This window comes from Pongo pygmaeus, chromosome 15, assembly GCF_028885625.2.
Source record: "Pongo pygmaeus isolate AG05252 chromosome 15, NHGRI_mPonPyg2-v2.0_pri, whole genome shotgun sequence".
NCBI lineage: Eukaryota > Metazoa > Chordata > Mammalia > Primates > Hominidae > Pongo > Pongo pygmaeus.
This window is the reverse complement of record NC_072388.2, coordinates 33,409,280-33,433,034: the sequence shown is the minus strand read 5'-3', so window position 1 is coordinate 33,433,034 and position 23,755 is coordinate 33,409,280. Positions and strand designations below refer to the sequence as shown.

Here is a 23,755-nt window from a genome sequence, read left to right as displayed (position 1 = left end):
TGGTGTGTGCCTGTAATCCCAGCTACTCGGGAGGCTGAAGCAGGAGAATCGCTTGAACCCCGGAGGCAGAGGTTGCAGTGAGCCGAGATCATGCCACTGCACTCCAGCTTGGCGAAAGAGCAAGACTCCATCTCAAAAAGGAAAAAAAAAAAGAAATAATATAGTTTATGACACTTTCAGCCTTAAGACAGACAAAAGCAAACAAAAAAGAATGCAAGGCCAGGCACGGTGGCTCACGTGCCCATCTCTGCAAAATAAAAAAAACTTTTAATTAAAAAAAAAGAATGCAAACATTTATGACTTAGGCTAGGCATGGTGCCTCACGTTTGTAATTCCAGTGCTTTGGGAGGCCAAGGCAGGTGGATCACTTGAGGCCAGGAGTTCGAGATCAGTCAGGGCAACAGAGCAAATCTCCGTTTCTATATATATATATGTATATATATATATATATATATTTTTTTTTTTGAGATGGAGTCTTGCTCTGTTGCTAGGCTGCAGTGGAGTGGCGCAATCTCGGCTCACTGCAACCTCCACCTCTGGGGTTCAAGTGATTCTCCTGCCTCAGCCTCCCAAGTATTATTGTATTAACAAAAGAATATGTTAAGCATTTTAAATGCCTCAAATATTGGCTGGGCCAATATAAATACAATATAATACAATATAAATACCCAATACAAATACTTTTTGTATTTTTACTAGAGACGGGGTTTCACCATGTTGGCCAAAATGGTCTCGATCTCTTGACTTGTGATGTGCCTGCCTCGGCCTCCCAAAGTGCTGGGATTACAGGCAAGAGCCCATGCGCCTGGCCAAATCTCCATTTCTTTAAAAAAAAAAAAAAAGTTTGACTTAATATTTTAAGTTTTTGAATTATAAGGAGTCTCTATTGTTCTTTCATTTTTAATTGTATGAATTTATGCCATTGTTTGCTAATTTATGTAGAAGTCATTTTCTTTTATGTTGGCAGATCATTTAAATCTTTATTTTCTTTTCTTAGGCAATTTTTCACAGCAAAAGTCTTTGCTAAACTCCTTCATACAGATTCATATGGAAGAATTTCCATCATGCAGTTCTTTAATTATGTCATGAGAAAAGGTGATTCATTTTTACTGTGCTTGAACTCCTTATCTGGGAATCAAGTAGGTTTTTGGTCTGTGCTTTTATAAGTATTTCTTCCATGTGAAATCACTCTAAGTTTGAATAGTAGAATTTCTTATCTTTTGACCAAGATGTGTTACATAAACTTGGATTATCATAAAAAAACAAAAATTTTTTAAACCCTCATGTGTCTTAAAGATAATAGTATACTAGAAATATTAAGAGCTGAACCAAGAGTTTTAATGTATGGTAATTTGAAATAATTTTAATTTACTGATAATTTTATTTTACCAATATATTACAAGTTGAGTTGACTGAAAGGATAGTTTAAAACCCACAGCTGTAATATCAGTTTCAAGGAGCATCAATTAAACAGCTTGAACTTATGATTCCTACAAGTGCCATAATAATCTGTGAAAGCCTATTGTATACAGTCTTTAATAATTGGTTGCTGTAATTAACCTCAGAAATAAGAGCAGCTTCATTGAAGGCATAACCTTATACTAGTTGTCCCTGTTCGGTGGAACACCAAGTTTAATCGGTACCAAGTTTAATCGGTAAGAACAGTATCTTCAAGGCGTCAATGTTGTTATAGCTTTAGTCGTGGTAGAATTGTTGAACTCTTCCATTCTGTGGTTTTTTGTTTCAAGCAATTTTGTGGTGAGAAGAAATGTTTTTAGAGTTACTAGATTAGCTTGTCTCAAATCTGGCTCTTTATCTCCTTTTTCATATCTGAATGATAGATCTTAAGAATGACTTTCATTTTCTTGTTTATTGTCAGTTTGGCTTCATCAAACAAGAATAGGACTCAGTTTATATGATGTCGCTGGGCAGGGGTACCTTCGGGAATCTGTAAGTATTAACCTTATAGATATTATATTAACTCTTATAGACACTAAAATGTAAACTGTAGTTATCACTGGGTGTTGGGATTACAGGCTATTCTCATAATACTTTGTTTTATTTCTGTCTGTGTGTGTTTGTGTGTACATATTTAGTTTTACCGTAACAAAGCAACTTGTACACTTTCAACTTTTAAAATTGAACATCATCTTTCCAGTGAAACAAAAAACAAATTTAAAATAAACAAAATTACAAAAGAGAATGTCAATTCCAAATAAGATCCTACAGGTTCTACTGATTCCCCCATGGAGTAGCAGCGTTCAAGTCATCATTAAGAGAGAATTTATGCTGGGTGCGGTAGCTCACACCTGTAATCCCAGCACTTTGGGAGGATGAGGCAGGCGGATCACCTGAGGTCGGGAGTTCGAGACCAGCCTGACCAACATGGAGAAACCCCATCTCTACTAAAAATACAAAATTAGCCAGGCTTGGTGGCAAATACCTGTAATCCCAGCTACTTGGGAGGCTGAGGCAGGAGAATCGCTTGAACCCAGGAGGCAGAGGTTGCTGTGAACCGAGATAGCGCCATTGCACTCCAGCCTAGTCAACAAGAGTGAAACTCCGTCTCAAAAAAAAAAAAAAAAATGTATTGGCTGGGTGCAGTGGCTCACGCCTGTATTCCCAAGGCCTGTACTCCCAGCACTTTGGGAGGCTGACGTGGGCGGATCACCTGAGGTCAGGAGTTTGAGACCAGCCTGACCAATATGATGAAATCCCATCTCTACTAAAAATAGAAAAATTTGCTGGGCTGTGGTGGTGCATGCCTGTAATCCCAGCTACTCAGGAGGCTGAGGTGGGAGAATCGCTTGAACCTGGGAGGCGGAGGTTGCAGTGAGCCGAGATTGCACCACTGCACTCCAGCCTGGGCAACACAGGGAGACCCTGTCTCAAAAAAAAAGAGAGAGAGAATTTATTTTAAAGGTGTCATTTTAAACTGCAAGGATGCCCCTTAAAAATCACAATTAAACATGCCAAAGGAAAAGCAACGGTGTCAAAATGCTCACTTTAAACTATCAAAACGTTTCAAACCTACCCTTTGCTAACCTTCTATAACCCCATTTTGTAAAATTTATTTTCTTTTTTTAAATAAGAGACAGTAGACAAGGACGCCGGGCGTGGTGGCTCACGCCTGTAATCCCAGCACTTTGGGAGGCCGAGGTGGGCAGATCACGAGGTCAGGAGATCGAGACCATCCTGGCTAACACGGTGAAACCACGTCTCTACTAAAAATACAAAAAAAAATTAGCCAGGCATGGTGGCGGGCACCTGTAGTTCCAGCTACTTGGGAGGCTGAGGCAGGAGAATGGCGTGAACCCAGGAGGCGGAGCTTGCAGTGAGCCGAGATCATGCCACTGCACTCCAGCCTGGGTGAAAGAGCGAGACTCCGTCTCAAAAAAAAAAAAGAGACAGTAAACAAGGAGATGTTGGTAAATGCTAACTGTCCATATTCACATAGAGACATAGTATACTCTGTGCTCAATAGAGGAAAGCAGCTAGAATTCTATGCACTACTACACAGGGGCCTAGCACCTTCCAGCTTCCAGCAGAGCAAAGGGAACAGGTTTTTCTTTTTTTTTCCATAGACCTCGGTGGTGTTGATTCCATATAGTTTTTGTTGAGACACAGGATGTTTCCATTTTGGGGTTTGGTTTTTTATTTTTATTTTTTTTAACAAATGATCTGTGTTATTAAACAAATGTTTAATGTATATTGACTATACAAATTCCTTTTTAGATTCTTTTTCTTCAAACTTTAAAAAAAAAAAAGGCCTTTTGGCTGGGCGCGGTGGCTCATGACTATAATCCCAGCATTTTGGGAGGCCAAGGCGGGCAGATCATGAGGTCAGGAGTTCAAGACGAGCCTGACCAACATGGAGAAACCCCGTCTTTACTAAAAATACAAAAATTAGCCAGGCATGGTGGTGGCCACCTGTAATCCCAGCTACTCAGGAGGCTGAGACAAGAGAATCGCTTGAACCCAGGAGGCGGAGGTTGCAGTGAGCCCAGATCGTGCCATTGCACTCCAGCCTGGGTGACAAGAGCGGACTCTGTCTCAAAAAAAAAAAAAAAAAAGCCTTTTAAAGGGGAAAATAAAAAGAATGTAGCATTTTAACATTTAAAAATCACTGAAAAACGTTTGATTATTCATGAATGATATAAATGTGTCACTATTTTTTAAAGGACCAAGAATTCCACCCCCCCACTTTTTTTTTTTAAGAAAATGTAAGAGAAGCCAGACATGGTAGCTCACGCTTATAATCCCAGCACTTTGGGAGGTCAGGGCGAGTGGATCACTTGATGTCAGGACTTCGAGACCAGCCTGGCCAACATGGTGAAACCCTGTCTCTATTAAAAATACAAAAACATTAGCTGAGCATGGTAGCAGATGCCTGTAATCCCAGCTACCAGAGTGGCTGAGGCAGGAGAATCGCTTGAACCCAAGAGGCAGTTGCAGTAAGCTGAGATCACGCCACTGCACTCCAGCCTGGGCAACAGAGCAAGACTATGTCTCAAAAGAAAAAGAAAAAAGAAAATATGAGAGAGAAAATGAATGTGACTGTATTCCCACCTCTGGGTTTAAGGTTGCTAGGTCAGTTACCAAGAGGCTGCTTGTTTCCTATTAGGTAGTGCTGTAATTAGGCCAAGTTATCAACAGAGAATTATAACTTCATGGTCCAAATGGCTATGCTTCTTCTGAGTATGGGTATCTAAATTATATGGACTTACTTTTCACCTCAGGCTTTTTCCCCAAATATACAGTGCTTTTTTTAAGGTTGTAGGGGAGAGGGGAAGGGAGTTGGGCATGAATATAAACTAGGTTAATTAATCAAATAATTATTCAGATATAAGAGTTAAAGAAATGTAAATTTCTTGTTACAGTTCGTATGGTTCCTGCTATAATTTGTTGCATTCTGTTTTGTCTGGATTTCTGTAGATAGAATCTGTTAGCTCATTCTGAACATTTATACTGTAAAACCTTTCCAGGGGCACACTACAATTCTCTTTAAGGTTCAGACCAACTTGACAATAAAAGGCTCTTGCTTCTGGCCATCTCTTTCTAGCAAGGAAGACATAATTAGCCACCTGCTGGTACTTGTTTAGAGGTCAGGTCCAAAACTGGAGTACTTCCCTAGCTCTGAGAATTCTTGTTAGCAGTTCACTTGATTTATAAAAACAGCAATATTGATTTATAAAAACAGTCCTCTGTTACTGCTTGTCTTGCCTCTTTCCATGGATGGAAACAAAGATTGAAAGAGAGATGAGCAAAAGGGAGAAAAAAGAAACAGTGTACTTCTATAGTTGTTTTTAAAAAGGAATAATTTTCCCCTTCTCTCAATGAAAGAAAACACTTCTCTCAAAGTATTTATTCCATCCTTGGCCCATTGCCTTTTGAAACCCAGACTTTGTGTCTTACTAATTTGAAAGGCAGTGGCTTCCAGACCAACATTTATAATCTGAATAGAGTATACAAAGTTTTATTCACTTATTAAATCTTATTAAGCATTTAGTAGACATTTATTTGGGGGCAGGTATTATTCTAAGCTTGTAGGGCTCATGTTTTACTTTGTGACAATCTGTTTGCCCAGATTTCTTTTTTTTCTTTTTTTTTTGTTTTCTTGCCCAGATTTCTGTAGATGGAATCTGTTAGCTCATTCTAAATGTTATACTTTAAAACCTTTCCAGGGACACAGTACAATTTTTGTTCCCTTGTAGACCTATTTTTTCTAGCAGAGTGGGAAGACAGACATTAAATTATAAGCAGATAATATCAAATAGTGACAAGTTATATGTAGAAAATAAAACAGTAAACTAGGCAGGAATATGACTGGGATTGACAGACGATTTTAGGTAGGCTGGAAGGAGCATCTTTTTGAGATAGTGATTGAGTTTTAGCCATGAAGTATGAGAAAGAAGCCAGCCTTATGAAGATGTAGCATAGAGGAAATGGCAAATACAGTGTCTCCAAGGCAAAATTAAGCCTGGACCTGTTCTAGGAACAGAAGGAAGCCAGTGTGGCTAGAACAAGGATTATAGTAACAGAAAATGAAGTTGGAGAAGTAGGCAGGGGCCACATGTAGGGCCTTTTGGGCCACAGTAAGGACTTTGGATTTATTTTGAGGCTAATGGGAAACCATTGGAAGTTTTAAGCTGAGTCTGTCAGGATATGATTTACATTTTAAAAGATCATTCTGGATGCTGTATGGAGGATGTAAGGAACTCAAAGTACGGCCAGGCACGGTAGCTCATGCCTGTAATCCCAGCAACTTTGGGAGGCCGAGGCAGGTGGATCGCTTGAGGTTGGGAGTTCAAGACCAGCCTGGCCAACATGATGAAACCCCGTCTCCACTAAAAATACAAAAATTAGCTGGGTATGGGGGTAGGCACCTGTAATCCCAGCTACTTGGAGGCTGAGGCAGGAGAATCACCTGAACTCGGGGGATGGAGGTTGCAGTGAGCCAAGATTGAGCCACTGCACTCCAGCTTGGGTGACAGAGCAAGGCTCCGTCTCTAAATAGATAAAAATATTTAGGCACCTACTGTGATAGTCCAGGTGAGATGATGGGCCCCTGACTAAGGTAATTGGTGGCTGTAGAGAAAGCCAGAAATAGATTAATTCAATATATATTTTGGACTCCCCTCCTTCCCAGAAAAAACACAAATTGCTGCTAGATTGGATGTTCAGGGTAAGGAGTTTGAAGGCATTGATGAAGAAAAAGAGAAGCCAAAGACAAGTCTTACATTTTTATTTTGAGTAACTGTTGGAATAGAGGAAAAGCAGGTGAGGACCAAGGTTGGAGATGACAAGAGAGCCCCATTTTGGACACTTGAAGTTTGAGATGCCAGTTGTCCTATAAACTTAAAAGTATCTCAGATCTACCAGAAATTTGATATTTGAAATGGTTAAAGCAAAAATAACATTGTTAAAATAAGTATAAGAAACCATGGGAGGGCACAGTGGCTCACGCCTGTAATTCCAGCACTTTGGGAGGCCAAGGCAGGCGGATCACTTGAGGTCAGGAGTTCGAGACCAGCCTGGCCAACATGGCGAAACCCCCTCTGACTAAAAATACAAAAATTAGCCAGGCGTGGTGGTACGTGCCTGTAATCCCAGCTACTCAGGCTGAGACACAAGAATCGCATGAACCCAAGAGGTGGAGGTTTCAGTGAGCTGAGATTGCGCCACTGCACTCCAGCCTGGACTGGACTGTGACTCTGTCTCAAAAAAAAAAAAAAAAAAAAAGAGAAAGAAACCATGGGAGGCTTTTAAATTTATAATCCTGTAATAGGGAAAGCCTTTCTAAGTATGACAAAACCCAGAAGTCTAGAAAACAATAAATTCAGCTAAATTGTTAAAGATCTATAGGGCAAAGCCCATGTTAAAGTAAAAAGAAAACAACAAACTGGGGGAAATATCTGAAACAGTCAGAAATGGCCAATTACCCTAATATATAAAAAGCTCCCAGAAATCAAGAAGAAAGCCATTAACCCAATAGAAAACTGGACAAAGATATAGTTAATGTATAAAAAGTAAAATTCAAATGCTTAATCATAAGAAACAACTAACTTCACATAAGAGAAATGCCAGATAAATCTACACTAAGTTGCCATTTTTCACCTATCAAATTAGCAAAGATCAGAAAGTTTGAATTGACACCTTTAGTGTTTGAGTAATTTTTTCACAGTGCTTCTGAGCCAAAAGAAATCCCTAAAAGTTTCACTTATTAACTAGTTAATTCTAAACAATTTAATGAGTATTCATTAAGCTTATTAGCCATTTGAATAAATAATACACTTAAGCTGAAAGAAGATATTTTTATTTCATTCTTAAGTACAGTTATTAATGGGATGTGTACAACTACTTAAACCTGGGAATTAGACTGGACACTTGCCCTCGTCATTTCCTGTTGACTAATTTTTGTGTGGTACTTTACCACAGGAACCATCAAAACCTAGCTTTGCAAAGATTTATGTCATTAAAAGGAGTATATTTGGCTGGGCGTGGTGGCTCACGCCTGTAATCCCAGCACTTTGGGAGGCCAAGGTGGGCAGATCGCGAGGTCAGGAGATCGAGACCATCCTGGCTAACACGGTGAAACCTTGTCTCTACTAAAAATACAAAAAATTAGCCAGGCATGGTGGCACGCAACTGTAGTCCCAGCTACTCAAGAGGCTGAGGCAGGAGAATCGCTTGAACCCGGGAGGCGGAGGTTGCAGTAAGCCGAGATTTCGTCACTGCACTCCAGCCTGGGCGACAGAGCAAGAGTCCATCTCGAAAAAAAAGGAATATATTCATGACATTTTGGTGATTTAAAAAATTTTTAAAAAAGGAATAATAACCAGGCACAGTGGCTCACACCTGTAATTCCAACACTGGGAGGCCAAGGTGGGCAGATAGCTTGAGCTCAAGAGTTCGAGACCAGCCTGGGCAACATGGTGAATCCCCATCTCTACCAAAATACAAAAAATTAACTGGGTGTGGTGGTGCATCTCTGTGGTCCCAGCTATTCAGGAGGCTGAGGTGGAAGGATCACTTGAGCCTGGGAGGTAGAGGTTTCAGTGAGCCGAGATCATGCTGCTGCACTCCAGCAGCCTGTGTGACAGAGTGAGACCCTGCCTCAAAAAGAAGGAATACATTGAGATCCAGTATTGAAAATGTGAACTACCTTGAGCATGTAGTTCTAGCTTATAGCAATATCTGTCATGCAGTGTCTGACAAATGTTGGTGGGAGTATAAAATTCACATGGCGTTTGTGGGGAGATGGAAGTTTCCCAGTGTCTATCAAAATTTTACATGTGCATATGCTACAACCCAGCACGTCCACTTACAGAAATTGTATTCTATATTCTTCCATAATATCTATGAATGAATAATTAGCTTAGCCCTTATGGTATTATTTTTTGTGTAGCAAAATATTAGGAAAAAACTAAATGTCCCAATAGAGGCCTAGTTAATTAAATATGGCACATCTATACAATGATATAACATATAGCTATTTATTCTCAAAGAGTGGAAGCTCTTTGAGAGTCAGTATGGAATAACTGTAAAATATATTACGGAATGACAAAAGCAGTTTTCATGGTATGTTGATACATCCTTTGTGTAAAAAGAGGGAAAGGCCGGGTGCGGTGCCTCACACCTGTAGTCCCAGCACTTTGGGAGGTAGAGGTGGCTGGATCATGAGGTCAAAAGATCGAGACCATCCTGGCCAACATGGTGAAACCCCGTTTCTACTAAAAATACAAAAATTAGCTGGGCATGGTGGTGCACGCCTGTAGTCCCAGCTACTCAGGAGGCTGTGGCAGGAGAATCGCTTGAACTTGGGAGGCGGAGGTTGCAGTGAGCTGAGATCACACCACTGCACTCCAGCCTGAGTGACAGAGCAAGACTCCCTCTCAAAAAAAAAAAAAGAGGGAAAGAAATATGTATGTATTGGTTCATATTTGCATCTGTTACCTTTGGGAAGCTGCATCAGAAGTTGATAATACAGGTTACTTAACCTCTGGGGAGAAGAAATAGGTGAGAGGCTTTTTAATCAATATCTTTGTTCCCTTTGAATTTGGAACTATGTAGAATTTACTACTTTTCAAAAATGTTAAAACTTAAATTAGTAGAAACAAAATTTAATGTAAAATAGTTCTACCACTAAAATAGTCATGAATTTCTTTATCAATATAGTATTAATGCTGAATAATTTTTAGTAATGAAATTATATTCTAATATCTAATGAATCAAAATTGGACATTTAACACTTTATTTTGTTTTATTTTCAGGATTTAGAAAACTACATATTGGAACTTATCCCTACGTTGCCACAATTAGATGGTCTGGAAAAATCTTTCTACTCCTTTTATGTTTGTACAGCAGTTAGGAAGTTCTTCTTCTTTTTAGATCCTTTAAGAACAGGTAAAAGAAAATCTTATCTAACTTAGATATTATGAGGATATTATTATATCTAAATCTCAATAACTAAACTCTTGAAAAATATCATTGATTTTCCTGTCACTGCCATTAAAAATTTGGTGAATTTCAAGGAGATAAAAAGGTAGAAAAAACAGTAGCAGTACTTTGGTTATGTTTATCTGAAGATATTTTATGATTTACTTGCACTGACTATAACCTGCTGTGTGACAGACAGGGGGACGTCATCTAACAGTGAAGAAGTATGAACTGGGTAGTCAGTCATAAATACCTCCTTCCAGTTCTAGGAAGCCAGTTATTCGCATATAATTTGCTGTCTCTGCTGTGTGACATACTGCAGAATTGTTCTCTTTTTGATGAAAAATATGTATTTGGAAATATGAGAGCCATTTAGCCAGTGATGCATATTTTTCTCATTCTCTATAAGGATTGGATTGGTAAATATGGCCTCATTAACAGTATGTTTAATTAACTGTTCAAACCTGCCCAGACTTAACTACATGTAACTGGAGCAGAGGAAAGGACAGAGAAGGTCCAAATCAAAGTGCCTGATTGTCCTTCTGTCCTTGAAAATTCAGCTGTGGGCCTGGCATAGTGGTTCACGCCTGTAATTTCAGCACTCTGGGGGGCTGAGTTGGGTGGACCACTTGAGCTCAGGAGTTCAAGATCAGCCTGGGCAACATGGCGAAACTTTTTCTCTACAAAAAAAAAAATTACAAAAATTGGCTGGACACGGTGGCTCACACCTGTAATCCCAGCTACTCGAGAGGCTGAGGCAGGAGAATCGCTTGAACCCGGGAGGCAGAGGTGAGCCAAGATCGCGCTATTGCATTCCAGCCTGGGCAACAAGAGTGAAATTCCGTCTCAAAAAAAAAAAAAAAAAAAAAAAAACTAGCCAGGCATAGTGGCGCGCGCCTGTAGTCCCAGCTACTTGGGAAGCTGCTGAAGTGGATCACTTGAAACCAGGAGGCAGAGGTTGCAGTGAGCCAAGATCGGGCCACTGCACTTCAGTCTGGGCAACAGAGCCAGACCTTGTGTCCAAAAAAAAAAAAAAAATCTAGTTATGAATCCAATCACAGCATATGGTAGCTGACAGTGTTTTTTGAACTCCTCTACTATAAGTACACACATATATACTTTTTCCCTTTCAAATTTTACAAAATAATATCACATGTTTTGACTTATATAGTATGCTAAGCATTTTACATGGATTCATTCATTTTCATCTCATAACCCCATAAGGAAGGTACATTATTGTCCACATTTTATGTGTAAGGCAACTGAGACTTAGCTAGGTTACATATTTAAAAGTGGCATTCAAACTCCCATCTGGGCTGGGTGTGGTGGCTCACACCTGTAATCCCAGCACTTTGGGAAGCTGAGGTGAGAAATCACTAGTGCCTAGGAGTTCAAGACCAGCCCTGGCAAGATAGACCTCTTCTGTACAAAAAAGCAGCAGCAGCCAGGCGCAGTGGCTCACGCCTGTAATCCCAGCACGTTGGGAGGCTGAGACGGGTGAATCATCTGAGGTCAGGTGTTCAAGACCAGCCTGGCCAACATAGTGAAACCCCATCTCTACTAAAAATAGAAAAAATTAGCTAGGCGTGGTGGCAGGTGCCTGTATTCCCAGCCACTTAGGAGGCTGAGGCAGGAGAATCGCTTGAACCCGGGAGGCAGAGATTGCAGTGAGCCGAAATCACACCATTGCACTCCAGCCTGGGCAACAAGAGTGAAACTCTGTCTCAAAAAAAAAAAAAAAGAACAAGACAAAGAAAACAAACTCTGCTCTTAAACCACACCTGTTTACCTGTGTATTGCTTTCTAGTCCAGAACCTGCCAAAAATAAATGGAGACAGTGTCCCTGTTCATGTACCAGCAGTACTATATCTATAATCACAACTTTTTTGAAAATCTGACATCAGTATAATTTTAGAATTTACCACTTAGATTTATATAGTTGAGGTATACAAGTAGAGATGTTATTAAATGTTGCCTGTAGATTTCTCTTTTTTTTTTTTTGCAGGGTGGGGATGGAGTTTTGCTCTTGTTCTCTAGGCTGTGGTACAATGGCTCGATCTCAGCTCACTGCAACCTCTGCCTCCCAGGTTCAAGCGATTCTCCTGCCTCAGCCTCCAGTAGCTGGGATTACAGGCGCCCTCCACCACACCCAGCTAATTTTTTGTGTTTTTAGTAGAGATGGGGTTTCACCATGTTGGCCAGGCTGGTCTGGAACTCCTGACCTCAGGTGATCCACCTGCCTCAGCTTCCCAAAGTGCTGGAATTATGCAGTGAGCCACCGCGCCCAGCCGAGATTTCCCTTTTTGTAGCAATATTTAATAAGGACTTTGGAGCATAAGAGCTAGAAGCTTTAAAATATCAATCGTGTGATTACTCTTGTTAAAAAAATTTTTTTTAAATTAATTGAGTTGCTCTTTTCTTAAAATGAAATTAATTGTGTTTCTTTATGTTCTTAAAGGAAAGATAAAAATTCAAGATATTTTAGCATGCAGCTTCCTAGATGATTTATTGGAGGTAAATGTTTTTAAACTACTTAATTGTATCACTTGACAGTTGCTATCTTCTAATTATGTCTTTGTGATCCATTAGCTAAGGGATGAGGAACTGTCCAAGGAGAGTCAAGAAACAAATTGGTTTTCTGCTCCTTCTGCCCTAAGAGTTTATGGTATGTTCCTATCATAATGCTAAAATTTGAATTATCCATTCTTCAGGAAATTGGTGTTCAGAGGACAGTTTTATACATAACACTGATATACCTTAAGATCAAAGTATTTAATTACCTTAAGCTCTAGTATTCTACATTACCAAAATTTACTTGTTTAAATACCAATGTTTTAACTTTTTGGACTCCCCCCAACCTTTTCTTTTTGAAGACAGGGTCTCACTCTGTCACCCTGGCTGGAGTGCAGTGGCACGATCATGGCTCAGTGCAGCCTTGAAGTCCTCGGCTCAGTCCTCCCACCTCAGTTCCCCTACCCCACTCCACCCCACCGATCCCAGTACTGGGACTACAGGCGCCATGCCTGGCTAATTTATTTTATTTTTTTTTAGAGATGGGATCTCACTGTGTTGCCCAGGCTGGTTTCAAACTCCTGGGCTCAAGCAATCCACCTGCCCTGACCTCCCAAAGTGTTGGGATTATAGGCATGAGGCACTGCACACAGCAGAACCCTTTTTAAGTTATACACTTTCTTTTCAATAGAACAGAATGTAATTTGATCCTTGTTGACTCAGGAGCATCATTATGAACATTAGCTATTGTCATGCTGTGTTGATAAAATGCTGTTCCCAGGGTCTACTGATGGAGCTATTCTACATTATCTTGTTGGGTGGTCTTTCGACTCCTTTGGCATTTTTTTTTTTTTTTTTTTTTTTGGAGATGGAGTCTTGCACTGTTACCTGGGCTGGAGTCCAGTGGCACGATCTCGGCTCACTGCAGCCTCCACCTCCCAGGTTCAAGCGATTCTCCTTGCCTCAGCCTCCCAAGTACCTGGGATTACAGGCGCTCGCCACCACACCCGGCTAATTTTTTTTTTTTTTTTTTTTTTTTTTTAGTAGAGACGGTGTTTTACTATGTTGGCCAGGCTGGTCTGGAACTCCTGACCTCTGATCTGCCCTCCTCAGCCTCCCAAAGTGCTGGGATTACAAGCGTGAGCCACCGTGCCCGGCCTCCTTTTGGCATTCTTATCTCTACTTTCAAGTGCTAGCATTTCAGTGCTTTTTGTTGGCCTCTACCTCCATTTAATTTAGAAACCTAGGAATGTTTAAAAAGACTGCAAACTGAAAACAAATAATGATGTAAGTGAAACAGCCCAGAGACTATGGCCTTCATGATGGGTTTTCTTTGGCTGTTTGTAGCCCAAGAGTTTTTCTGATCAAGATTGCAAAGGTAGCTGATAGTATTACACATAGGCCACTACCCTAATCATAACATGAATAGTTTGAAAATCAAAATATTAACCAAGACAAATAACTTTTTGTTAGTCTATTCTTCTGATTAAAATTTTATTGTGGTCATAAGTGTCTTTATTATTTTTCTTCCCAAGGCCAGTACTTGAATCTTGATAAAGATCACAATGGCATGCTCAGTAAAGAAGAACTCTCACGCTATGGAACAGCTACCATGACCAATGTCTTCTTAGACCGTGTTTTCCAGGAGTGTCTCACTTATGATGGAGAAATGGTAGTAGTTTAAATCTGCTGCTAAGTTTTAAAAGTTTAGGCTCCCAGAGTTTCCACAAACCCTTTTCTTGATGTAATACAGCCCCCTTTTTTTTTTGAGACAGAGTCTTGCTCTGTCGCCTAGGCTAGAGTGCAGTGGTGTGATCTCATCTCACTGCAACCTCCACTTCCTAGGTTCAAGTGATTCTCCTGCCTCAGCCTCCAGAGTAGCTGGGATTATGGGTGCATGCCACCGCATCCAGCTAATTTTTGTGTTTTTAGTAGAGATGGGGTTTCACCAGGTTGGCCAGGCTGGTCTTGAACTCCTGACCTCAGGTGATCTGCCTCCCAAAGTGCTGGGATTACAGGCGTGAGCCACCACATTTGGCCCAGCATTATTTATATCACTGTGTAACAGTGTCTTTAAAATGTGTAAACTGATAAATTACTTGAGATTTAGAGTCTTTGGTCTTAACGTAAATTAAAACATCTGCATTATGGCCTCAGAGCAAATAGAAAAGCTTATTTTGTTCATTTCATTGTCAGTGCACCTATTGTACAGTAGTGCATTATAGTTTAAAAAAAAAAAAAAGCTGAGGCCAGGCTGGGTAGCTTACAGTTATAATCCCAGCGCTTTGGGAGGCCAAGGCCACAGAACCACTTAAGGCCAGTCGTTCAAAACTATCCTGAGCAATATAGCGAGACTGTCTCTACAAAAAATAAAAAAATTACTTGGGCATGGGTGGAATGTGCCTGTAGTATAGCTACTCGGGAGGCTGAGGCAGGAGGATTGCTTGACCTGAGGAATTTGAGGCTGCAGTGAGCTATGATGAGGCCACTGCACTCCAGTCTGGGCAGTGGAGTGAGACCATGTCTCTTAAAAGCTGAAACATTAGTAAATTATTCTGGCTATTTTCATTTAGATAGTTCTGTCATTAAATTACCAGGTCAAATGTAGTAACATATATGCCATGATTTAATTCTGAGAATCAGGTTGTATTAGTCTCTAGAAGTGGCTATATGAACAGCTGAAGATAACATGTGCTTGTCTTTTTATTATGACAATGCAAAATACTTGAGAAGGAAAATTCTAAACAGCATTTTAAAATCACCATTTTTGCTGCTAAAAACATGGGTTAAGAATCTGATAACTTTGGGAGGCCGAGGCGGGTGGATCACGAGGTCAGGAGATCGAGACCATCCTGGCTAACACGGTGAAACCCCGTCTCTACTAAAAATACAAAAAATTAGCTGGGCGTGGTGATGGGCACCTGTAGTCCCAGCTACTCCAGAGGCTGAGGCAGGAGAATGGTGTAATGGTGTGAACCCGGGAGGCGGAGCTTGCAGTAAGCCGAGATGGCACCACTGCACTCCAGCCTGGGCAACTGAGTGAGACTCCGTCTCAAAAAAAAAAAAAGAATCTGATAAATTTCCCAAACCAGTTATACTTAAAAAATAGTCATATTGTCATGAGAATGGGGGTCTTACATTTTATCATTTAGCTTCAATAGCAGTTTGCTAAACAACACCATTAGTAACAACAAAAGAGGGGAAAAGGCACAGAGAGTTTACTTTGTAACTCCCACAGCTGTAAACAATAGACAGTGAGGAGCTTATATTATTAATATAATGATTCCTGATGAATAGAGAAAATCAGAGGCTACAACTATGGATGAAGTCAGATCACAATCTGCATTCTTTAACTCTTTAGTGCTATTTATGCAGAAAGGAACTTTTCTAAGAATATAAAATTTTTATCTAAGTGAGAACCTCCCAATTACTTCACTACTTTTTACCATTAAAAAAAAATCTATGAGTATCCTGTTTTTTTGTTTTGTTTTGTTGTTTTTGTTTTAGACAGAGTCTCGCTCTGTCGCCCAGGCTGGAGTGCAGTGGCGCGATCTCGGCTCACTGCAAGCTCTGCCTCCCGGCTTGACACCATTCTCCTGCCTCAGCCTCCCAAGTAGCTGGGACTACAGGCGCCCGCCACTACACCCGGCTAATTTCTTTTTGTATTTTTAGTAGAGACGGGGTTTCACCGTGTTAGCCAGGATGGTCTTGATCTCTTGACCTTCTGATCTGCCCGCCTCAGCCTCCCAAAGTGCGTATCCTGTTTTTATAGGGAAGGCTTTCTGTTCCCTTCATGTCTTTCTGGCCTTTCCATTTTGCCTTTTTATGGATGAGAACAGTGTCAGCTCACTGTAAAATGTCTGGCAATCTCAAGACAGCTTCTTATTGGAAATCTGAATTAAAAATTTTAAACAATATTTTAAAATAGCAATTTAAGTATACTATTCTGAGACTGGGCACGGTGGCTCACACCTGTAATCCCAGCATTTTGGGAGGCCGAGGTGGGTGGATCACCTGAGGTCGGGAGTTTTGAGACCAGCCTGACCAACTTGGAGAAACCGCTTCTCTACTAAAAATACAAAATTAGCCGGGCGTGGTGGTGCATGCCTGTAATCCCAGATACTCAGGAGGCTGCGGCAGGAGAATGACTTGAACCTGGGAGGCAGAGGTTGTGGTGAGCCGAGATCGCGCCATTGCACTCCAGCCTGGACAACAAGAGCGAAACTCCATCTCAAAAAAAAAAAAAAAAAAAAAAGTATACTGTTCTGTTCATTCCAGACAAAAAATTTTTTTTTCAAAATAACTGCACTGAAATGAAGTTATAAGTTTATAGCTTAGTCACTGTCTTATCTGTTTCAAAAGTTTGAAGCAGGATGCAGTAGTTCATCCCTCTAGTCCCAGCACTTTGGGAGGCCGAGGCCAGATGATTGCTTGAGCCCAGGAGTTTGAGACTAGCATGGGTAATACAGGAAAACCCCATCTCTACAAAGAATTTAAAAAATTAGCCAAGTGTGATGGCATGCACCTGTAGTCCTCAGCTACCTCGGAGGCTGTAGTGGGAAGATTGCTTGAGCCTAGGAGATCAAGGTTGCAGTGAACTATGATCGTACCACTGCACTCCAGCCTGGTTGATAAAGTGAGACCCTGTCTCAAAAACAAGAATAATGAAAGAAAATTATAGTTTAACACAGCAAGTCTCTCATAAAAAAATGAAGTTAGGGCTGGGCACAGTGGTGCATGCCTATAATCCCAGCACTTTGGGAGGCCGGGGCAGGCGGGTCACTTGAGGTCAGGAGTCTGAGACCAGCTTGGGTAACATGGAAAATCCTGTCACTACTAAAAATATAAAAATTAGCTGGGCATAGTGTTGTGCACCTGTATTCCCAGCTACTTGGGAGGCTGAGACAGGAGAATCACTTGAACCTGGGAGGCAGAGGTTTCAGTGAGCTGAGATTGCGCCACTGCACTCCAGCCTGGGCGATAGAGCAAGACTCCGTCTCAAAAAAAAAAATAAATAAAAATGAACTATGTCCTCAAAACTGTCCTGTGTAGATTGTATATAGAATTCCTATGGCTGGGCACGGTGGCTCAGCCTATAATCCCAGCACTTTGGGAGGCTGAGGCGGGCGGATCACCTGAGGTTGGGAGTTCGAGACCAGCCTGACCAACATGGAGAAACCCCATCTCTACTAAAAATATAGAATTAGCCAGGCTTGGTGGCGCATGCCTGTAATCCCAGCTACTCGGGAGGCTGAGGCAGGAGAATTGCTTGAACCCGGGAGGTGGAGGTTGTGGTGAGCCAAGATTGTGCCATTGCACTCCAGCCTGGGCAACGAGAGTGAAACTCCGTCTCAAAGAAAAAAGAAAAAAATTCCTTAGAAACCAATATTAAGTATATAAATGGATTTCTCATTTCATAACTTAGGGAAAAAATTAAATTTGCCACCTTTGATTGCAAAATAGCTTCAAATCATAAGATATTCACTTGAAAGTTAATTTCAACTAAGGCCTCTAATGAACATTATTTTCTGTTCTGTAGGACTATAAGACCTACTTGGACTTTGTCCTTGCATTAGAAAACAGAAAGGAACCTGCAGCTCTACAATATATTTTCAAACTGCTTGATATTGAGAACAAAGGATATCTGAATGTCTTTTCACTTAATTATTTTTTTAGGGTAAGTCTCATTTGCGTAAGTGAGTCATTGTTCCTTAAGATATATCATTTGGTTGCTGCCGGTGCAGTGGCTCACGCCTGTAATCCCAGCCCTTTGGGAGGCTGAGGCAGGTGGATCACGAGGTCAGGAGATAGAGACCATCCTTGCTAACATGGTGAAACCCCGTCTCTACTAAAAATACAAAAAATTAGCCAGGTGTGGTGGTGGGTGCCTGTAGTACCAGCTATTTGGGAAGCTGAGGCAGGAGAATGGCGTGAACCCGGGAGGCGGAGTTTGCAGTGAGCCGAGATTGCACCACTGCACTCCAGCCTGGGCGACAGAGCGAGACTCCATCTAAAAAAAAAAAAAAAATTGTGAGATGCAGCAAAAGCAGTGGCTAGAGGGAAATTTATAGTATTGAATGCATATACTGGAGAACGTTAAAGATCTAAAATCAGCATCTACTTTAGGAAATTAGAAAAAGAAGAGCAAATTAAAGATATATCATTTGGTTTAAATTAAATATTTAGTAACCATTTTACCCAACTCGTGATTTTTATTTATTTTTTTCTTTTTTTGAGAAAGGGTCTGGCTGTGTCGCCCAGGCTGCAGTGGCACGATCATAGCTCACTGCAACCTCCAACTCCTGGGCTCAGGCAGTCTTCCCACTCAGCCTCCCCAATAAGTGGGTCCACATGCCTGTAATCCCAGCTACTTGGGAGGCTGAGGCAGGAGAATCACTTGAACCCAGGAGGCGGAGGTTGCAGTGAGCTGAAATCGCGTCACTGCATTCTAGCTTGGGCAGCAGAGCAAGACTCTATCTTTAAAAAAAAAAAAAAATACAACTACCAAAGTCTATAAAAATTTCTGTGGAAAGGAGCTACCTTTTCTGAACTGCTTAGCATCTTACAAGCTTTTCATCACAAGTATAGAATTTATCACATATTTGTATTTCCAATGGTAGTACAGCCCCTGACATGTATTTACACATTTTTATTTTACATCTAGTCAAATCAGCTTTCACTCAGTTATATTTTTTTAAGTAGGAAAGAAAACTAAAAACTTGATTTCCTTCTGAAATCTGTTATGTAAATGCTTTTATTAAATTTAAAAATCAGCCGGGTTGCGGTGGCTCACGCCTGTAATCCCGGCACTTTGGGAGGCCAGGGTGGGCGGATCACAAGGTCAGGAGATCAAGACCATCCTCACTAACATGGTGAAACCCCATCTCTACTAAAAATACAAAAAAATTAGCCGGGCATGGTGGCGGGCGCCTATAGTCCCAGCTACTCGGGAGTCTGAGGCAGGAGAATCGCACGAACCCAGGAGGCAGAGCTTGCAGTGAGCCGAGATTGCGCCACTGCACTCCAGCCTGGGTAACAGAGCAAGACTGAGTCTCAAAAAGAAAAAAAAAAAATTAAAAAATCATACCCCAGGCATGGTAGCTCACACCTGTAATCCCAGTACTTAGGGAAGCTGAGATAGGAGGTTCACTTGAGCACAGGAGTTTGAGACCAGCCTGGGCAACACAGGTAAACCCCAACTTCTACAAAAAATTTAAAAAATTAGCTGGGTGTAGTGGTCACATGCCTGTGGTCCCGGTTACTGGGGAGGCTGTGCCCAGCCAGTTGTAGATACTTTTATTTGCTATGTTGAAATAAATAAACCATGAAAATAATTTTTAGGCCAGGCGTGGTCGCTCATGCTTCTAATCCCAGCACATTGGGAGGCCAGGGAAGGAGGGTTGCTTGAGCCCAGGAGTTGGGAAACCAGCCTGGGCAACATAGGGAGACTCCATCTCTACAAAAAAATTAAAAATTAGCTGGGTGTGGTGGCACATGCCTGCAGTCCCAGCTACTTGAGAGGCTGAGGTGGGAAGATCACTAGAGTCCTGGAGGTCAACGCTGCAGTGAGCCATGATTGTGCCACTGCACTACGGCCTGAATGACAGAGTAAGACCCTATCTCTAAAAATAAAAATTAAAAAAACTGAATGCTATATGGGCTTATATCAGCGGCTCATCTGAGAAAATAAATACCAACCCATCATAGGAATGCCCCTACTTTAGACAAACCTATTAAGTAAAAATCCAATCTTAAGAAAATAAATGTATTTGAAATTAAACACTGAACTCTTTTTCATCAAGATTTCTTTACAGTATTTTCTACTCTTAGAATATTAAATTATTTTAAAAATATTTAAAAAATATTTCATATAGGCATTTTGTCAAAGCTTATTTAGGCTTGGTTATATGGGATAAGGTAAAAAGTGTCCAATGCTGAGCCCTATAATCCTGGGCTGTTCATAGAGCGTTTGGACATCAGTATCCTAGTGATAAAGCTGGGCCTGGATGATTCACTCTCGATCATACCATCTATTACTATATTAACAGAGCGTGTACTCAGATTCTTACCTACTTCAAAGGGATTCCTTTATGGATACTCTGATTATTAGTGGTAACAGAGTAGGCATTGGGAACAAAGTTGACTATTCACCAAGAATTTGAAACTTCACATTTCCAGTGAATAATGCTCACCTGAAGTATTTTGTATTCCTACTGGATGACAGCAGTTTCTTCATTTTTTTGTTAAAGTTTATAAAAAGGAAGAGTTTTGGGAGGTCTACCTCCATTTCTTATATTACGTAGAAAGCAAAGCGTAGGGTAGGAAGGGAGACAGTAGATTGGGGATCTTAAGAGAATAGTGAAGGCAGGAATAACATTCATGGAAAATGAGAGGAGCAGATCAAACAGAATAATTGTGAGGCCATGTTGAGGGCCCGTTTGAGGTTGGAGAACATTCCTATGTAGAGGCAGCAATCCGTAATCTTTTTATTTTTTTTCCTGAAGTTCTCAATAGTTAAGATATAGGTCTAAAAAGGTCAATACACTAATCGAGAATTTAGGTTTTGCTCACTGATGTGGAATAAGGTCAAGAAAGCTAAGAAGATTGGCAAGAGAGAGAATGATGAGGTTTGTAGTCTGATAGGAAAGGAAGTATAAGTAGAAAGGGGTTGTAGGGCAAAAGGGCAAAAGAGGGATGTTGTGTATTTCATTTTTTACTTACAGATTTATTTCTATTAAATACAGGCCATACAAGAACTAATGAAAATCCATGGACAAGATCCTGTTTCATTTCAAGATGTCAAGGTTATCTTTTCCTTTAATTTACATATTACCAGATAATTATGAGTCATTTGTATTACATGAAATTTTAAATGAAAGCAACTAATGAAGTACTATTTGAATCAAGTGTTTGCTTTTTGTTCTGAACTGATACTTACATCATTATGAACTGAGACCACATTTGGACTATTTATGTAGTTTATAATTTTAGTACTGTCATCATTATGTTTTCACTGGAAGCATTCATTCATTTTAATTAAGACAGTCAGGGGGCCGGGCGCAGTGGCTCACGCTTGTAATCCCAGCACTTTGGGAGGCTGAGGCAGGCAGATAACCCGAGGTCAGGAGTTCGAGACCAGCCTGGTCAACATGGTGAAACCCCGTCTCTACTAAAAATACAAAAATTAGCTGGGCGTGGTGGCGCATGCCTGTAATCCCGGCTACTCGGGAGGCTGAGGCAGGAGAATCGTTTGAGCCCAGGAGGTGGAGGTTGCAGTGAGCTGAGATTGCGCCACTGCACTCCAGCCTGGGCAACAAGAGTGAAACTCTGTCTCAAAAAAAAAAAGAAAATTAAGACAGTCAGTACAGTCTATATCCTATGGCAGTCTGTTCAACTGTAAACGGAATTTTTACCTTGGAAACTGTTTTAGTATGCTACCTCAAAGAGCCTGTTCACTTTCAGTAATTTTACTACAAATTTTATTTTACTACAAATTTTGTAGTAATTTTACTACAAAAAGATTAGAAAACATGTACAAATTCCCTGTAAATATCTATGTTGTACACTTCATAATATAGAAGGAAGTCTTCTATATGTTCCAGTAAGTTTTAGCAGAATTTAGCTTCTTTTTGGATGTCTAATGCATATCCAGAGAGAACTCCCCTCTCCCATCCTAATAAAATGTTGACATCAATATTGGAAATGAAGCTTTGTCACTATCTCTGAAACATTTAGATGTTTAATTGAGCTGAACTGTTAGCAAAAAAAAATTAAACCAAACCCTTGTTAGCCGGGTGTGGTGGTACATGGCTGTAATCCCAGCTATTTGGGAGGCCGAGGCAGGAGAATGCCTTGAACCTGGGAGGCGAAGGTTGCAGCGAGCCAAGATTGCACTACTGCACTCCAGCCTGGGTGACAGAGGGACACTCCATCTCACAAAAAAAAAAAGGGGGGCTGGGCACGGTGGCTCATGCCTGTAATCCCAGCACTTTGGGAGGCCAAGGCAGGCTGAGGAGGCCAAGGCAGGCGGATCACCTGAGGTCGGGAGTCCAAGACCAGCCTGACCAATATGGACAAACCCCGTCTCTACTGAAAATACAAAAATTGGCCAGATGTGGTGGTGCATGCCTGTAATCCCAGCTACTTGGGAGGCTGAGGCAGGAGAATCGCTTGAACCCAGGAGGCAGAGATTGCGATAAGCCGAGATGACACCATTGCACTCCAGCCTGGGCAACAAGGGTGAAACTCTGTCTCAAAAAAAAAAAAAAAAAACAAGGCTGGGCGCAGTGGCTTACGCCTATAATTCCAGCACTTTGGGAGGCCAAAGCAGGCAGCTTACTTAACATCAGGAGTTTGAGACCAGCCTGGCCAATATGGTGAAACCCCCATCTCTACTAAAAATACAAAAATTAGCTGGGTGTGGTGGTGTGCGCCTGTGGTCCCAGCTTCTCGGGAGGCTGAGGCAGAAGAATCGCTTGAACCCAGGAGGCGAAGGTTGCAGTAAGCCAAGATCGCGCTACTGCACTCCAGCCTGGATGACAGAGCGAGACTCCATCTCAAAAACAAAACAAAACAAGAAAAACAAAAACTACAGACAAAACCTTGTTTCACCAATTAGAAGGCAACAGAAAAATATGGAAGAAATTAGTTAACATGCAGTCCCTGAACACTGCATTAGATAGTTCTGACACTAATTACCTATGTAGCTGGATTAGGCACTGAGCCTTGGTTTCTTCATCTATAAAACGAAGGATAGCTATCACATAGCTAAGGAGTTATCCAATAAAATTTTGTGGTTGTAGGTAGAGAAAAGGAAACTGCCTGTTAAATGGAAAAGAAAAAAAGTAGAACAAAAAATTAACATAAGCCCAAGTGGCAGCCCTCAATTTTATTCCTCTGTACTTCGGTGGATGCAAACAGCCCTGAATTTTGGATCACTGTGTGTGACAGAAATTAAGTGGATCAAATTTCATTGTATTATTTTTTTTTCTCTTGCAGGATGAAATCTTTGACATGGTAAAACCAAAGGATCCTTTGAAAATCTCTCTTCAGGATTTAATCAACAGTAATCAAGGAGACACAGTAACCACCATTCTAATCGATTTGAATGGCTTCTGGACTTATGAGAACAGAGAAGCTCTTGTTGCAAATGACAGTGAAAACTCTGCAGAACTTGATGATACATGATCTCTGAAAGACTAGACTGTCTTATATTAAGAGATACTTGAATGCTGCATGTAAAGCCTTTAAAGCAAAATCCTCAGAAATGGTCTAAATAAAACACTTGATATGCCTAGAGAACACA

General features: G+C 40.9%; 1 protein-coding gene across 2 annotated transcripts in view; it reads left to right on the top strand.

Annotated features, from left to right (window-relative positions):
* PPP2R3C (protein phosphatase 2 regulatory subunit B''gamma) overlaps positions 1-23,755 on the top strand; it is a 36,677-nt gene extending 12,922 nt beyond the window's left edge. For both annotated transcript variants that reach the window (XM_054447932.2, XM_054447933.2), the window contains 9 exons: positions 998-1,095; positions 1,880-1,950; positions 9,774-9,906; positions 12,398-12,453; positions 12,529-12,604; positions 13,986-14,122; positions 17,990-18,127; positions 21,195-21,254; positions 23,449-23,755. In XM_054447932.2, the coding sequence (XP_054303907.1) occupies positions 998-1,095; positions 1,880-1,950; positions 9,774-9,906; positions 12,398-12,453; positions 12,529-12,604; positions 13,986-14,122; positions 17,990-18,127; positions 21,195-21,254; positions 23,449-23,637 (958 nt within the window). In that variant the 3' untranslated portion in view covers positions 23,638-23,755. The remainder of the gene's footprint in view (positions 1-997; positions 1,096-1,879; positions 1,951-9,773; positions 9,907-12,397; positions 12,454-12,528; positions 12,605-13,985; positions 14,123-17,989; positions 18,128-21,194; positions 21,255-23,448) is intronic.